Source organism: Struthio camelus, chromosome 7 (assembly GCF_040807025.1).
Source record: "Struthio camelus isolate bStrCam1 chromosome 7, bStrCam1.hap1, whole genome shotgun sequence".
NCBI classification, from domain to species: domain Eukaryota; kingdom Metazoa; phylum Chordata; class Aves; order Struthioniformes; family Struthionidae; genus Struthio; species Struthio camelus.
This window is the reverse complement of record NC_090948.1, coordinates 14,361,672-14,379,799: the sequence shown is the minus strand read 5'-3', so window position 1 is coordinate 14,379,799 and position 18,128 is coordinate 14,361,672. Positions and strand designations below refer to the sequence as shown.

Genomic DNA, 18,128 nt, shown 5'->3' with positions numbered 1-18,128 from the left:
GGCACGCTGCACATCCTCCACTGCTGCTGTTTTGATATTTTACGCTCGGGTGGTGGACATGCGCTGCAGAGCCAAAGGTCCAATGTCTGAATTTTGCCAATAATCTTGCTCTAAGGCTTTGCAATAGCAAAAAGACACCAGGCAAACGTGGTGGTGTAGCTTTGCACTGAAGCCATCTAGTTTGTAAGTGATAACTAGGACTGTTATGTCGGCCTGACCTTTGAATTTCCTTAAGTGCTTATTGAATTAAGTAACAGTTTTAATGTTGTTTAAAGGGTTTGTGTTCATAAATGTGTACGTATGGGTATTATTTTCTTAGTGTCTGAATCACGTTTATTCAAGTTTATTGGCAATCTGGGTGTTGTTAGTACATTCCTTTCTTATTATGCAGTAATCTATGAGACTCGTGTAGCAAGAGCAATATTGGAATCTCTCCACTTCTGTGCTGCAGAACTCGGCCTGTCTTAGCACATTATTTATTTCCCCTAGGAACTTCACAGCAGCAGCAGAAGAGAAACCAGATTCTCCTCCAGGATCACAGATATTGGTCACCTAAGCTGAAGGAAAACACCTATTAAATGTCACGGGCATAAAGCCTAACAAAGTAGTAAGTGCTGATTCTGAACATATATATGTTTATTGTACACAGATATGCACACATAGGATGATAAAACTCCTTATAGGTTACAGTGACTGTGATTCACCTACATCTATAAAATTTTGCTAGGATACAGTTACATTAACATTGCAACATGGGAAAGGTCTCAACATTTTTCAAAGCAAGGCTCACATCCCAACAGATTGTATTACCTATCCACCATCGCATTTAGGGTCTACTTTCTGTGCTGCTTATGATGGCATAAGATTACGATCACAATGTGATACATGTAAATGGAAAGTCAAACCAAGAAACATTCATTTGATTTGTACTAGGTTTTTGATGCAGTTCAGCAATTTGGAAGAGCAGGGAAAGCTAGAACATTGTCACATATCCTGACAGCTCCAGCATATGATTCATTGTTGGAGTACTGCTGCACTGCAGAAGGCTTAAGATCATTATCTTACTAACAGTAATAATTTGCTTGATAACGAGCCAAGCTCTGCTAACCTTACTCAGGTGTTGAGCAAGAGCTGAGTCTGAGCAGAGTGGCAGAACCACAGTTCCTAGAGCACAGAGGATGTACCCTGTAGCTCAGTCATGTGGATGCTACTGCGGCAGAAATTAACAATAACAATATTATTTCTAAAACACAGTCTAAGATCCAACCAGCAGAAGTAAAATAAGAGCAAGATTTGGCCTGAGGGTTAAATTCTAGGTGTCTTTCTAATTTGCTTTCAGATCCTTTAGAAGATAGAGGAATCATTTCATCCTTTCCACCAGCACTCCTAATCCGTTATAAAACTAGCAGTATTTCCTTAAACTATTACAAGCAGTAAATGAAAGAAATCATTTTGCAAGATCTGCAAAGAGAGAACGGAGACAAGACAGAGAGGTCATGGGTAGGCAGCAGTGGGGCAGGTTTTAATACAGCTTCCAGGTGTCACCTTCACAAGGAGCATAAAATGTGTGGTGGCCGGGCTGGTGCACACAGTGGGATTCACTTTAACGCGGGGAAAGCAGGAGCAATAATGTCACTCAAGTCAGGCCTTGCTGTGGTCTGACCTTTTATATTGTGAATGACTGTAAAGCTAAAGCAGACTGTGGCAGGATAGTATTTGAGCAGGCACGGCTCAGTGTGATCCCGCAGATTATCAAACGGCTTCACCCGCTGTGAGCCCGCACTGCCTGTTTGTATCTGAGATCCCCTTGAATGCTACTTACCATCAGCCTGGACTCCCTTGCTGCAGCCGTCGCCTGGAAGCCCGGGAAGCTGCTGCGTGCTGCGGGGTGCAGGGGGCTGTAGAGCCAGCGGAGAAGGGACCAGGGCAGCTCCTCCCTCCTTGAGTATTTCACGGTCTCTAGCTACCATGGAAGCAAATACTCAGGGAGACAGGGTCACCTCCTCACAGCTTCAGGCTCACCATATGGTGTCCTCATCTACCCCCTTACACCTGACCATCTAAACATCTTAAATCCATGTGATTTCTATGGCCTTCCTTAGGCATTAAGAGAACAGGGATTTTTTTAGTAGCCCCTTCCTCTCAGAAGACTCAAGCAGTGAAAGATGCCAGACAAACTTTCAGCTAGAGGAAGATTTGCTGGGAGACAGCTACAAGGCTGAAGAATAAAATATGAAAGAGGGAAGGGCACAGATTCTGCTGCTGGAAGAGAGTAGCTGCTGGGGAAGCACAGGTGGAAATTGCTTCTGCTAATGAGCACAGGATGACTCTAGACATAATTGAAGCTAATTTTTACATACACACAAACGTTCATGTTCTTGAATGGAAGGCATCCATTCAAGAAATCTGAGCATTGTGAAGGGCCAAGCGTGTTAATGTTAACTTGTAGGTCTTCCTTCATAGCCTCTCTAGAGATTAATAATGCTGGGGCAGAAGGGATGGGAGGAAGTGACTTCAGCCAGACGCAGCCTTCAAAAACATATTTTTTATTTCCTTTAAGCTGTGCCCCCCAATTCACTCTGTAAAGCTGTAGGTCAGATTGGTAGCATAGATCATAATATTGATGGTGGTGAGAGCCTGTAGCGGGCAGCAGTGGGGATGGGCAGAGTGTTGCTTTCTTCCTGGAGCCTTGGAGAATCCTGAGTTTGGCATGGATGAAGGTGGAAGAGAAGAATTTTCTAACAGGTGTGGCAGGGCCTTCACAGTCCTAGTTGCAGAACTGGAAGGCAAAGCACTCTAGTGTGTCAGGGTATAATAGCTGTGTATAAGAGCTAGAAACTGTTCTTTGGCTTCAAGCCATACTGGGGAATGGCAAGTTCAGCTTGGTTCCAGAATTATCACCTGGATCTCAGGTGCATTCCCTAATTTGTATCTATTTTATTTATGTAGAGCCTTTAACTGTGTGTTACACACAGACCACTTGGCGGCTTTAGCTTTTGTCCCCGAATTAACTGAGCTCTTTAGGCATTTCTATTAATGAAAACATTTCTATGATTTAACTTTTCAAGAAAATAGTAATGGGATATGGTACATTTCTTCCTCTTGAGATCATTGGCTCAACTCCAGTGTCTAATATGATTGCAAGTTACTGACATTTGAGATCTGTTGCCTGACCTTCATGAACAGAGTAGGAACCTCAATCCAATTTAAACTGAACAAGTGTTCACGCCATAAAACTACCATGTAGTTTGAAAATAACAGGAGAGAATATTCAAAAATCAAATGGGAAAAATATCTATTGGAAAATTAAGTGAGGAAAGACTGCATAGCGTTTCCTGGTGACTGGGAAAAAAGAAGTATTTTTAATAAGCTCTTGTTCCTTTAAATACTGCAGAATCAATTTAACTATGAGAAGGCAAGCTGGATTCCAGTGTGTCTTCTGTACATGCCAGAAAGTCAGCCCAGCGACAGCATCCTTCAAGTCTGGTGTATGAAGCTGTGAGATTATGAGGTAAATTCCCCAGTAATATGGAAATCCAAGACTTGCATTTAGAGAAATAATATTTATATATTTTACACAATATATTTGTAATATTTGTAACATACATAAAAGTATTCATAAAAATATTCTAACCCTAGCAATTTTTTTGACAAATCTGGCTTTCTTTAATGGTAATCTCCCATCGATTTATTGATTATTTGGGCTGAACAAAATGAAGAACACTTGTATGCAAATACAGGACTTCCTCCATGATTACATATTCATCCCACCATCATGTCTCTATGATATTTATTCATATTTGTAACACGTTTCGAAAATATAAAAGGTTGTTAGGGCTGAAAATAGCTATTATTTAGGGGGCAGTTTATCAAATCACTGTGGTGGTGGAGCGCCACCTAGTGATTTTCTATCTTAAAACAGCGTGATGTAAAAGGAAATGCGTTTCAGCCCCCCAACTCTTGGGCTTTCTGTTATTACTTCTTCTTATCATTACCTTCCAGTGCTCAAAAGGTTCATTCACACTTTCTAGAAGACATGTAATGTCACAGTCCCTGCCCCAAATTGCTTACATTCTCCTAGGTGATGTTATGATGAGGTTTTACTCTATTTACTTGTATCTCTCCAGAAGCCCATCAATCCTTACACTCGGCAGTGATGGCTTATCACTCTTCACGCTGCTACAGTTTAAAACTTGCATTAAATTAACTGCCTGAGCATTGTGACCTCAAAGAAATCAGTAAGCAAATATTTCTTTTCTAGTAGCCCTTTCTATACACACACACACACACATACTGTTGTAAACATCTCTTTTATGCAGCTGGTGAAATAGGTGATTCTGCTGATTTACCATAAAATACAGATCTCTCCTGAAAAAAAAAAATCAGTTATTCAGAGAAATAAATAAAGTCTTTTAAATGAATTGAAACTTTCTGGGTCAAGCTTGTTCTTGCTGTTAATGAAACTGCATTTGGAAGGTGATTTTGTTCTTCTTCTTCTGTGGCTGAGTGAGTTTCTTGCTCTTGCTAGCATGAAGAGTTTCACAGGGCTATCAAAATAGGCTCAGTTTAAAAGAGAGGCTTAAAGTGATCCCACACGCTGAGGTCAATGCTGTCTACGTTTCTGTCTTGCTCTCTTCACCTGGTTACATGAATGCATCATTTACAGCCATGACTGTCACAATACTATTGCAAGATGGGCAGATTATCTCCACTTTTCTGACAAATAAAAAGGATAGGGAATTTTAAATGGCTTATCTCAAGCTGCAGGAAGTTCTTGATAAGTTAGAAACCCAGATGTCCTCTTGAATGTTTTTCCTCAGTGATTAACCCATCAGTCCTTTCCGTAGGTTTGTTCTTGCTGCAGAACCAATGCAAAGTACGTATGGGGTCTTGTCCCAGATCTGTGACCTGTTTATGCTTAAAACTCTGTGATGTGAGCTGTGGTGTTTTAGCTTGTGGTGGCTGGTTTATCTAACACAGGCTTCTGTCTAAGTTACTGCAGGCTCCTGACACAGTTACTCCACTGCGATTGCAACAGTGCAATTACAGGTGCAGCTACCCCTATGGTGGACTAGTTCAATTTGAATGAATTTAGCTCCTGTTGTGAAGGCCAGACTAGACAATCACCATTAGAGGGTCTCACAGGACGAAAATCACCGTGAGTTTGAAAAATATATGACCACGGGTATCCCTCCGTATGAGGTTATCGTTTCTTGACACATTTCTGGAGCTGCCCGCAAGCATAAGCATGACCCTGAAGCACAGACGTACCTCCCTTCACTAGTTCCCATTCCTGTTTTGTTTTTTATAAGAGAAGTAGCATCAGTTTCAAGGATATATATTTAAGATATAAATTTGGGATTGTTTTGTTATATTGTATAATCCATCTTTATACTCTTGAGCCTATCCTCTTCCTCCAGCAGGATTTTGCTGTCAAATTTAAAACAGTGTATTTTGGTCATTCTTTACATGTGCAACTACTTTGTTGATTAAGGGTCTAAAAGTTCGGACATCTTGACAATCTGAAAACCTAGGATTAAGGAATTTATCCTTATCATCTCTCTGGTATTTATATTGTGTGAGAAACACCAGCACGAAAGGAAACAAGGAAAAAGAAGAGTGGAAAACCTAGGAAAAGGTATTTTGTTTATTCATTAGATGTGTGCTTTGAACTGATTGAAACTGTGTTTCTAATGGTACAATTAGGCCATTTGAAAGTATCCATTTGAAATTACCTGTTTTACCACCTAATTGGTAGAACGAGAGACTACTGTTCATGCCTCATTAGAGAGAAAGCGCTCCCCTGTCAATGCTGGTTTTGAGAGGAACTTCAAGGTCATAACCACCATCCCATGTGCTAAGGAGGGTACAGGCATATGGCGTAACACATTTCCTGCCCTAAAAAGGTGTTGGGTGAATCAGATATAACTCCTGACCCCATGGAGATAAAACAACTATTTCAAGGGTTAAGAGGCAGATAGCAATAACTGATTACAGCTTTAGCACAGCTGTTAAAGCACAGAACAGCTGCCCTAGGTTTCCTCGGTTTACGTCATGCTTTGTATCATCTGGACTTCGGGCTCCGTAAGCCACTACTTTTTTTCCAGTGGGACATCCCGTGGCCATGATGCAAATACCTGCCTCATGCACAGCCAGGCCTCCCACCGTGGGCGCAAAGCCGCCTCTCTGCTCATGTGTGAAAAGCGACTTCCCCCTGAAAGTCACAGCCGGGACCTCCCTGCTGCCACTGATGTGCTCACACACAGATGGAGAGTAAAATAATCACTTCGACAGCAGTAGCTGCCTCAGACAGGGAGGCTTCACGACTCCTGGGGAAAGATGCTGCCTGGGAGAGGCTGCACCAAGCACCCCAGCGTCTTGCCTCTGAGCTACACAAATCCCATTTTATTTTATTCCGCTGTTCTGCCTCCTCCGGTGCCCCACGTGGACCTTTGACTCTCTCCACAGCGTGTTTGCACCCTGTCGACCTGTCTGCCCAGCTCAGGTCGCCAAGACCTCTCAGCGCTTGACAGAAGGGCGGGAACCTCCCCGATGGCGTCGGCTGAAATTCCCTTCCCGCCCCGCGGCCCCGCCCCGCCCCGCCCCGCCGCCGTTGCTAGGACACCGCGCGGCGGCGCACACTCCGCGGGCCCCCGCGCGCTCGCTCGCTGGCTCCACCGGCACCATGGCCGAGGTGAGCCCCTCCCCCGCCCCCTCCCCCCCCCCCCCCGCCCCGACATGGCGGCGCGAAACGGGGCGACGCTTCCAGGGGCAAATCCACCGACCGGTGGTTTGGTGGCACGTTAGCCCTGGGAAGCGCGTTGGGCTGGGTCGCTTGTTTTAAAGCTTGCGGGTGCGATGCTTTTCTCGTGCGGCCTCGTTGCGCTCGTCTGACTTTGTTTATGAGCCCAAGTGTAAACGAGATCAAAATTAAACGTTCAGCGTCCGGGAGTAGAAATGAGGAAACCCAGCCTGCCCCCAAGCTGCACCCCTGTACGCAATGCGTTGTCATGACCACCGAACCGATTTTGAGTGGGTTAAGGCCCCAAATTCCCGCTCTTCCACGCAAAATGCTATTCTGTGCCAACAGGAGCATGGTTTCCACTCTTCAGGCTACTTTTACCTCTGCCAGTTTCTCCCTGAAGTTTCTGACAAAGATATTAAAACAAGTTCAGGTTAGAGCTAACTTGCAAGAAGAGGCCGTGCCACCGGCCCTGTCTCGGTACAATTACGTTCCCCTGAAGGCTTTATAAAGTAGGTCCACTGGAAGCTGTTTTGGAAAGTAACAGTGGAGGTTGGTGGCCAGAAACCAAGGTGGCAAAACCTGGCTTCAGAAGTGAGCTAGACCAAAAATTCCCCGTGTGATACATTTAAAAGTGGAGGGATTGGCCAGTGGTGTCATTGCTGGAGTTTCCGGATACCTATACACGAAAGTGAATTGCTGACGCTGACTTCATAGAAAGCATGACCTGATCAGGCTTTAGAGAACTGGGAAGAACTGGGACTAAAATACTGGGCTGCCTGAGTAGTTAATGTGTTATTTAAACGCTATCATAATGATGGGTTTTTTTAGATATATCTTTAAAGTAGTCATGGTGCTCAATTACAGGAGCTCTGACTGTTGAAGCACAAGTTATTTCAGTAAAATTAGTGGAGATCTATTTGAAAAAAATAGCCTGCAATGTGAATGCCATATGCTGGTGATAGAACTGCTATTACAGAAATCCTTGTAATGGTTTCTTACTAGGGAACTGTCATGCACTCCATATATGGCTTTTTTTATATTCTGGGGTCATAGGTGAGATGTTGTTAATTGATTATCTCATTTCATTCAGGAAAAGTCTGACAAACCATGTCTAGAAGAAAGTACAGTTGAAGCACTCGAAAAAGACTTCCAAGAAGTCATTGAACTACTTAAGGGAGATAAAACTCTGGAGAAATTCCGAATAGAATATGAGAAGCTCCATGCTGTTATGAAGAAGTCTCATGAAAATGAAAAGCGTCTCATGGAAAAATGCAGGGAGCTGAATGCTGAGCTCGTGGTGAATTCATCTAAAGTAGCTGCACTCACAAAGCTCTCTAAAGATGATCGGGTATCTATATCGTCAATGAAGAGGGTAAGGTTTTCAACAGAATTAAATATGACCTAAATGGCTGATGGAAAACATGGTGAAAAGAACAGCAGCTGCAAGAACACTTTATTTAAGTAGAGAACTAGCCAGAGGATTAAGTATAGAGCATCTCCTGTCCTTTAGCCTCTGCTTTGCTACCGACTGCTTTCTTTCGTTAGCCTGGTATTTTTACCCCTCTCAATCAAATTCCGTGTTTATTTACACTGGACTAAAACAAAGCCAACTCTATTGGCTTTCAAGTACTCACTAATTATTTGTGTTTAAGCTTTAGCTGTAAAATATCATACCTCGACTGTATACTTAATATACAGTTTTTGAGACTGAATTAGTTAATATTTTTGAAGTACTGTTCGGACATTAACTGTTGTCAGAACATGGAAAATCTGCCTACTTGCTGAAATATGGGTCATAGGCTAGGGAAGTGTCATCAACTCATATAAATAAATGGTTCATGGTGTGTTTGAAAAGGAATCCTATATAGCATTTCAATGTGATTTTACCAATTTACTTTGTTATGTTATTTGATTTGAACTCTGTCAAAGTGCTTGGCTCTCTAAAGAACAGCACATGTTTTAAGCCTTATACGGAGGTTTGATTGCCATAACTAAAGCTGTCAAATGATCAGAAGATTGTATTTTGTGCTTTTTTTCCTTCTGATGGTTTTAAAAGCTTACGCTGTGGGATGTAGGCAGACTTTAATTCTGCATTTAGTTGAGAACACCCCATGCCCTGTAGTTAAGTGTTATTTTTCTTAGGACAGGAGAGGCTACAATTATTACTAAATGCTTCAAAAGAGTGATTAATGTCCTTTACTCTATAGACTTATTTTATTCAAATAAAATAAATTCAGTTTAACACTAGAAAGTGTTCTGTGAGCACTAGAGAGATGGAAGAAGTTCTTTAAAATTAAGTTTCTTGTCTTTGGAATTATGGAGAAAATATACTCTGAGTAAACATAACTGGCAGTACTGTCATTCTAAGTCTGCAGCTTGCAAGCTCATGATGCTGTTCAAAGCATCCTCATGGAGGATGAAAACTGCCTAGAAAACCTTGTTGATTTTTGCTGCTGCTAATCAAAACCTGGTAGGTGGCTGTCAAGAACTGCAATAATCCTTGTCATTCTCTTTCTGTTATTACATGGCAATGCTCTGAATGGGAGCAGTAGCAGAGGCAATCCTTGAAGGTGTTCCCAAGCTGTGGAGACATCATCTTAGCAATGTCATGAAATTGAGGAGTGGAAGAGTAGGAAAAATAAGGGCCTTTCCAATCTGAGCAGCCAATTTGAAGTTAAGGCAAGGTACAGTTTAGCAACAGCACCCACTATTGAAGCAGCTAGAAGATTTTGTAGTAAAGAAGCTGTTTGACAATATGATCCCATTAGAAACAGCACACAATATCCAACATGTGACCTTTACATTCTAGTGATGTGCTGTGAGACAGGTAAAAAGCACAGATTTGTTTTTCAATTTAGCTATGAGAATTAATCTTTCTCTTAAATGTTCATGAGTTGTTTGGATGTTGTTTAAAATGCTCTGGTCATGTTTTGGGGCTGGGTTTGGCATATCTTTCACATTTCATGCTATTCTCCTTTCTAAAGAGGAGTTCCATTACAGCTGTAGTATTTCACCATAATTTTACTAGCCCACAAAAACGTGTTTCACAGGTGCCTAAGGCAAGTGCCGAGGAAGGTTCAAGCACTCAAACAGTAAAGATGATGATCTTCCGCACTAACTTAAACAAACAATGTGTTCCAGTGTTTCATTATCTGCAAGAGATAGGAGAATCTTGCTGAGGCTGTTCCCGTAAAAATCGTATAGTTACTTCAAATTAAAGCCCTAAGTCTTGGTGATTGATGGGTCATCAGGTAACAGGTTCACAGCTTTCCTCTCCTAGGTCATTGATTCAGATCCAACTACAGGCTCCAAGTCTACAGCCTGAGTTGCAGGGGCAAAATCTTTCTCCCTATGAAGCCTTGTTGTAGTCAGTAGGATTTGTTAAGGGAGGGTTTAATTACCCAAATCAGTTGCTGCTGGACCCAGATCAATAATAATCAATAGCTGTTACTGTCTGATGTCTGTTTGGAGCTTTGTTTTGTAGTTTTAATATATTGTACATAACAGTTTGCTGTTTACAGTCATGTCGGAGGAGCTAAGGGCCAAACTGAACAGTAGGAAAATACAATTCTTTTTTTCATTGATAGGGCTACTGTCCCACAAGGTTGCAGTGGAAGAATACTAGAGAGGGAATTTACAGGAACTCGTACTGCCCTGCTTGGGAGTTACCAAGTTTTCAATTTCCAGGGCCAACAATCCAATACATTAAGTAAGCATTTCATTAATTCTCAGTCTTTGAGCAGTTAAACTGATACGATCTTTTGGGATATTCAATGAAAATAAGATAAAGCAGTCACACTTTATGAATTCTGCTTCACATTTGCCAGAGTACTTCTCAAAAAATTTTTGAATAATTCTGACTGCAAACATCCAGTGTGCTTCCATCTCTAATTATACAGTAGACTGCAGTGCATGTTAAGTACCAAACCGTACACTGCAATTACATCGTGATTCCAACACACTCTGCGTTCTTTCGTTCCACCTCTCCGCTGAGTAGCAATGTGATTTCTTTTTCAATGAAGGCATCCACCAGTCAGAATTTTCCTCCTTTTTACTTTTGAATTTAAAGGAAGCAATCTATTGTTCCTCTATTTAAAGGAAAAGAAACAAACAACTAGAACAAAGCCCAGTTTTGCTGATGCTGAAGGCTTTAGCAAATTCTTATTTAGATTTTGCTTGTTAACAGGGATCATAATCTGTGCCTGTGCACCCTATCACTAAAAATTATTGTGGCATGCATCAAAAGCAGGCTAAAGCTTATAAAGCATATCTTAAGGTGACCTGCAGTCACTGCTTATCGGAAAGGCCTCACTGACTTCAGGGAATCCCTTTTGAGAATATGCACCAGGACAAGGTATAGATACAAGAATAAGGACCTAATTCAGCTTTCACTGAAGCTAGTAAAAAGACTTCTCAATGGGTGGATTGATTTTAATTGCCAGTTCTACCCCCCAAAACTTCAATCATAGCGATTCAGTTCACCAATTTTAATCACAATCTCATCAGCGAGCAGAAGTAATCAACTTTAATCTTATTTTCCTTTTGCATTTTTCTAGAGAAAGATTAGTTGCTCCTTATTGGTTGCTTGATCTGAAACATGTTTATTTACAGCTAAATTTTATGCTTTTTTGCCAGCCAAGATGATACGCTATGTCTTTGTACCATTATTTCAGTCTAGCATACATTTATTTAAATTTCATAATTTAACATTTTTATGTTTAATACTGAATGAAAAATTTCTTATTTACTAGATAGTATTTAATACTTAATGCGTGATCATTGCTACATTTGAATGGAAATTAGAGCTAAAATGTATGAAACATTTCAAAAATGATTTTAATATTTAAAACTGTTTTAAATATGCTTGATACATAATGAAAAAACACATTTTGCAGATTAGATTTTGAAGTAAGTAATTTATTAAGTAACGAGACTACTATAGGTAGTGAAACTACTATTGTAGGTAGTGAATTTAACCAATTATAGTCTCTTCAGAATTTCAAAACAGGTAGGGCTCACCATTTAACTCTTTGTTAATAGGCTGGAAAAAGAAGGAGAACACCACATAGCCCTGATCCTTAAACTCTAGCTAGTTTCTCAAATTTAGATATGCTCAACTAGTGAAATAAATACAGTGAAAATATATTCTCTCCTAGCTTGAAACAGCTATGGCAGTGTTAGCTTTTCAGCAAATTCTGGTACCCAGTAATTTCTCCTAGTTCAATTGCTTGAATATTTAACTTAAACATTACAGCTTAGCATTACATTTATTTAATTTACAAGGGTTCAAAAAATGTATTAAGTATATACCATTATATAGATTGTCATCATTTTGGGTTTAATGTTAAATAGGTTTATTTTTAGAACCAAAAATGTTAATTTAAATAAAGAATGACTATGAACAGTTTGATATAAATTAAAACATCTGATATTCTTCATTGTGGAGGCTGTTTTCAATTTTTAGTGTAATCAATCCCAATCTCATACAGTGCACATGGGGGTTGAAAGGGATCCTGATATAATGATGATTATATCTGGCTCTGCTTGTGGAGACTCTGATGCTTATGTAGATTTGCACGGAGACAGTAGGAGTCTAAATCAGCACAGAAGACTGGCCATCCTGGGACAGAGCAGGTGTCCGTCAAGTCCAGCACTCTATTAGCAGCCAACAGTGGATGCTGTGAAAAGAGTATGAGGGACAGGAAAGCGTACTGCAATTTGCAGCTCAGGGTCTTCATGAATTAGATGTAGTGTTTTCTTTATTTAATGAGTCTTTGAGGACTTCTACAAATTTGCCCAGTCGCTTTCTGAATTTGTGTAACTTTTTAGCACAGAATTTGAGAACTGAATTGAGCTGAATTGAGCATGAGGAGTCATCTATTGATGTTTAAACCTATAAAGCAATAAGCCAGCTTGTAATTCTTAAGGATCTGATTTGAGAGAGAGAGATGCAGAGGAAGTTAAAAAAATAAATGCACCCTTATCCACTATCCCTCTTTGTGGATATCAAACCCTGAGCTTGTGAGAGGCTCACCAGCCTGGCAGTCAGATAATTCCATGTGCTGAAATTTGGCATGAGAATCGTGACTTGTCTAAATATACACTTGAAATTAAAATGCACAAAGTCCTCATAGATGAAAGTGAGCAAAGAGGGAGCCAAAGCCTAGAGTAACATCTTTTTTCTTCTACTCTCAGATATAGTGATTTAGATGCTCATTATCATAAGATTTCTATAGACATAAATAAGCTATTTAAGTAGATGGTGCCTTTGTAGGCCCAGAAGGTTCAGTGAATTTTTTGGTATTAGTGGAACTTGCACAACCAAAAACTCACAGAGTGAGATTTGATAATGTTAAGGCTTGGGTGCTAGAGAAAATATATTAGAACTTTGGTGGTGTAAATTGACATAACTTGAATATCTCAAAATGTTTAATACGTGCTAGTCTGAATGAACAGATGACTGGCAGAAAGAACGGCTGTGAATGTGAACATGAAAAAACACAAAAATCTATTTTCTTAATTAACCAAAATACAAGATAATTAATTTTCAATTTGTTGTTCATTTTCAACAGCATTTAATTTACGTAAGTGTTTTCTGTTTTTTTCCTAGGAGATTGAAAAGGCCTGGAAAATGGTGGATGCAGCCTATGAAAAGGAACAGAAAACGAAAGAAACCATTCTTTCACTGAGAGAGGAAATTGCACGCCTAACTAAATTAGTGGAGCAAGGCTCTGGGCTATCCCTAGGTCAGGAGTCCAAGTAAGTTTTCCCCAGGACGGAGGAAAGCCTGACCTGATTTTCTGTTATCCTATACACTACAAAGTCACTGGAAATCAGAGAGAGAGACGTCTTTTTTCCATTTTACTTTTCTCATATGTGTTTATGCAATGAGCAAGTAGAGAATCAGGCTTTGAGAGAGTTCATTCAGCACTGGATTAAGCTGAGAGATCAAATAAAAGTCAATATTATGGACTTCCTCAGTATCTGATGTAATGTTTCATCTATCTGGCATTTCAACGCATTCTGTCTTTGAGAATAGGATCCTGTGAACATTTTTACATGCAATGGCAGCAGGGTTGAGTAGATAAGACAAAGAAGCAGGGGACTTGACTTCTCTTCCGTTCTCAGCTTTGTTGTAAGGCATCATCACTGTCTGTATTCTTCTGTGTCTTCTATATTTATACATTTTTAACATATGCTTGTTTTTTTATTGAATACTTCTACAGTTATGAGCATAGAGAAACCCTAATCTCAGGTGAAGCCTCTAGTTGCTACCATGTGTAAAAATAATGATTCTGAGGACCTGCAGATTCAAAGTACTCCCCAAAATCTAGTGTTTACAGCATCAGGTCCTCCAGTTGTGCTTACGCTATAAGATTAAGTGCAAACTCAAAGGTGAGATTAAGTATATTGACCCCGAAGACCTATGCGTTTTCTATCCAGATTGCTGGCAGTTAGCCCAGCTAGTTCTCGCTTGAAATGTTCACCCTGTGTAAGGTATTTACATTATGCATGCAGGATCTCTGCTGGTGCATGGAGTTTGCTCATCTCTCCACACACTATGTAACCAGGCTGCATAAACAAGAGCTGTGTCTGCGATTTTGGCCTGCAGTACGTTCAAACTTTTCCTTTCCAAGACCCGTGCCAGCACATAAACCATCTCTAGATGCCTGAGAAATCCACCACGTCTTTTGGCCCTGAGCTGTTCTGGTCCTGCATAACAGGTTTATCTGGAAGCTACAGGCTTGGCTGACCAGCCTGCCTCAAGTAAAATTCTCCCTAGAGGCAGCTGTCTGTAGCTGCTTTTTGCATTTTCCTGCAAATGCCGTTGCTGTGGCTTTGTCAAGGCCTCACTCCTGCAGTTGCCAGCTGCCCACCAGGCTATGGAGACCTGTCTGCTCAGGATTTCTTCTGGAAGTTCCTTCTGTGTTGCTCTCCAGTTCAATGTTTAAATGCTCTATTGAGTGATAGGGCCATGGGACTTGGCACCTCCTTTCTAGGCTTTCAGGTCTATATGGCATTTCCAAGTCTTTCAGAATAATAACCCTGGGTTTTCAGGTGGAATTTGAACCCACACTGTGCTGCTTAGATTTTCCTTCAGACTGTAAATGTGTCCAAATGTGGAATCTGTTTTATTCTTACATTAGGTGACTGCAAGACATTATCCAGTTAGGTGCTCAGATAGGTAAGTTGCAGAGAGGCTATTTGCAATAATGTAACAAGGTTGCTGACTAGTTCTGCAGTGGCTGGGGAGTTTTGTTCCCTGTTACCATTTTGGTAAAGTGAAAGTTTCTTCAGACCCAGGAGGATGGCAAATAAGAAGAAAGTTATTTGTTATTTATTGGACTAGATTAGGTTTTAAAACTGTTTTGATGGTGACTGTTTAATAATTACAGGAGATAGAGCATATAATCTGATTGACTAGTTGAGGCCTAATCGAAGAGGAGTTTAAAATGAAAGAAATGACTTCTCCTGTTTCTTGCTCTGGTATTGGTGGAAGAACAGAAACAGTCTTTGACGCTACTCAACTATTATTTCCGTTCTTCCAGTGTCCGGGATTTGCTAAAATATAAAGAAGAGATAACAAAGGAGCGAGACCAACTCTTGTCAGAGGTCGTGAAGTTACGTGAAAGTCTAACTCAAGCCACAGAGCAGCAACAGGACACAGAGAGAGCAAAAACCGAGGCGGATCAATCCATAATGCAGGTCAATACAGGTCACCTGGTGGTGATTTTAGGCTTTGTCCCGAACCATTCCCCGCCTTTGCAATTAATCTCCTTTGACTAATGTGCTGCCACCTGTTATTTCACATCTCAGACCTTTTCAAGAGCACTCAGCAAAGAGTCTGTTATGAGTGGGTTTTATATTTTTCTCTATTTCTAGGCCATGTCCTTTGCAAAGCATATTGTCATTTACCAGCTTCTCAGTACCCTGAGTGGTGCCAGGGTTCCTCTGCCTGAATCATAGTTCTCTTTCATACTGGAGATACTTTTTTTCTGCACTGTAAATCCACATGCCTCCAAACAACTGCTTAGAACGTAGACCTGGAATGGATATCCTCAGTCCCCTGCTTTTGACATTGGTTGTTATATGGTGTCATATCATCGTTTTTAGGAAGATACCAAATTCTGACTTAAAAATTAGGCTGTTTGCTCCCCTATTGCTTTTGGGAGGCTTTTCCAGGACCTCGCTTTTGTGATAGTTAGAAATCTCCTTCTTCCTTTGTCACACTAATTTAAACTTTCTATTCTTCAGCTCAGGTAAGTTTTCTTCTCCCTAGTGTTTGTAGAGAGCAGCTGTATTCCATCTCAGCCTTGCTCTTTTTGTCTCCTCTTTAAGTTTGTTTCTCATTTTTTCTGGCCGTCTAAGTAGATGGGTCTTCTTTACTTAGTGATATGTATATATTCTTTATAAAGGTGTATAGCAGCTAAAGAAACAAAGCTGAGGGGTACTAACTAAATGGAGAGAAAGCACAAAAGGGAAAATGGGATGGAAAACTCTGATATATCAAAGTATAAAAATGTGATAATGAGGAATAAAAGAATTTGGAGCAGAATGTAGCTAGGAGTCGGAGTAAGACAGCAGGAGAAAAAGGAAAAGGACCACTGAGAAAAAGGAAGAAGACCACTGAAAAAAAAACAGAAAGAAAAGAGAGATGGAAACAGTATTTGGCTTACGGTTTTTTATTAATCATAAATAGGACAGTAATGATCAGCGCAGGTTCCATGTGCAATACTAATTTCTGTTTCTAAAGCAGATAGTTGGGAATGTAATACAAGAGAATATACGTCTTTGCTTTCCTGACAGCATTGTGAGGCACTGCAGAAAAGAGGGCGGAGCGAAACGCCCATCAAAACTTACTGAATCTTGCCAGCTTAAATCTTCTGACATTTACTTCATCAGCCATTAAACTTACAGGATTGTTACAACATGTGAAACCACCTCCCATTCTCCCAGTATGAAATTATTGTCCTTCAGACTTACTCAGAATTATTTTCCTTCAGAATTATTTACTTTAGACTGCTTACATCTTTTTGAAGATCCTACTGAAGACCCTGTCAGTTCTGGCAACTTTTCATCTGTGGACTCAGAAGGAAAGGAATCTTTGGTTTAGACTTAGCGCAGCAAGTAGCATCTTTCAATTGCTTGTCCCTGGATGAACTGAACATTTCCATGTGGATCAACCCCCCTGTGGCTCTTCTCTGCTGATTCTGTTCCATCACATTTTTGGGGAGGGAGAGAACAGAAGTCACAGGCAGTCTGTTATGTATAATATAAGAGAAAGCTCCCCTTTCAAAGTTCCTGCAGAGGAACTTTCAGAGCAGAAAGATTGAGAGCATTTATGAAAATGAACATTGCTCTGACGTCTCTCCCTTTCCTTTATAATCAGTGTGATAAGTGTTTCTGCTAGTGAGATAGAAAAATCAAAATAAAAATACTTGAAATATAACATGAAGCCCAAGTTAGTTTTAACTCTGTATTCAGAAAATATAACTGTACAAGTAACTTAAAAATGACAATCCATTTGTGCCACTGTATCTCCAGAGGAATGGTTTTATGTCTGAACTCTATCAGACCCTTCTGCTTGGATGGACTGATTAATGCTTAAAAAGTTCTTGTCATCAATAGATGGAATCCCTCATGTAGAAATTTTAGTTCAACCACTGGAGAACGTATTTGATTCTGAGATCTTACATATTCCATCTAGTAATGGATACAATAACATGGAAGCCATTGTTTTCAAAATTAAGCATAGTAAAAGGTGAGGTCAGAGGTCTTGTTTCCCTGAATAAAAAGCAATAGAACTTTAACTTTTATCCTGTCTATTATTACAGCTTCAGCAAGAAATCCAGTTACGTCAGAATGAGGCAACTCGAGAGGCTCGAAAGAAGGAAAAAATGGAGAAGGAGCTGAAAAATCTTCTAGCTGAAATGGATAACAAGCAAGCTGAGATTAAGACTTTACAGCAACATATTCAGAAGAACAAAGAGGAACAACTGAAAGTGGAACAGCACCTAAAAGAGCAGAAGGTAGGGTGTGTGGCACCCTATATTCATCACGTCTAAGATTAGGATCAGATTTCAAAATAACAAGAAAATTGACTTTTTCACGAAGGGAGAGTGAGGGAGGTTATTTTGTAGTCGATACATTTTAATAAATAAAAATTTATCTTAATATACATATTATTTTTTTAATAAATAAATATTTAAAGCTTGCTCTCAGACTTCAGGTAGAATTCCTCATAGAAATCAGTAGTGTTCTGCTCGGATCGTGATGACATTACTGGAGATCATATCAAAAAGACCCCAACAAATGGGACAAAATCCACGAACGGCATGGATGATCTCATGATTGTAGCAGGAGATTGCCGGGTTCTGGCATA

At 40.2% G+C, this 18,128-nt stretch overlaps 2 protein-coding genes and 1 long non-coding RNA gene across 3 annotated transcripts in view; all 3 read left to right on the top strand.

Annotated features, from left to right (window-relative positions):
* GSTO1 (glutathione S-transferase omega 1) overlaps positions 1–593 on the top strand; it is a 44,851-nt gene extending 44,258 nt beyond the window's left edge. The window contains exon 8 of the mRNA XM_068949703.1: positions 490–593. Within this exon, the coding sequence (XP_068805804.1) occupies positions 490–578 (89 nt within the window). The 3' untranslated portion in view covers positions 579–593. The remainder of the gene's footprint in view (positions 1–489) is intronic.
* A 1,657-nt stretch (positions 594–2,250) lies between these two features.
* LOC138067778 (uncharacterized) lies at positions 2,251–6,593 on the top strand. Its single transcript, XR_011142119.1, has 3 exons — positions 2,251–3,511; positions 5,495–5,638; positions 6,469–6,593. It is a non-coding gene; the product is annotated as an uncharacterized lncRNA (long non-coding RNA).
* Positions 6,594–6,685: 92 nt separating this feature from the next.
* The window catches only part of CFAP58 (cilia and flagella associated protein 58), a 59,227-nt gene continuing 47,784 nt past the window's right edge, over positions 6,686–18,128 (top strand). Inside the window, exons 1-5 of the mRNA XM_068951157.1 lie at positions 6,686–6,694; positions 7,836–8,117; positions 13,356–13,504; positions 15,295–15,451; positions 17,581–17,775. Of these exons, the coding sequence (XP_068807258.1) occupies positions 6,686–6,694; positions 7,836–8,117; positions 13,356–13,504; positions 15,295–15,451; positions 17,581–17,775 (792 nt within the window). The remainder of the gene's footprint in view (positions 6,695–7,835; positions 8,118–13,355; positions 13,505–15,294; positions 15,452–17,580; positions 17,776–18,128) is intronic.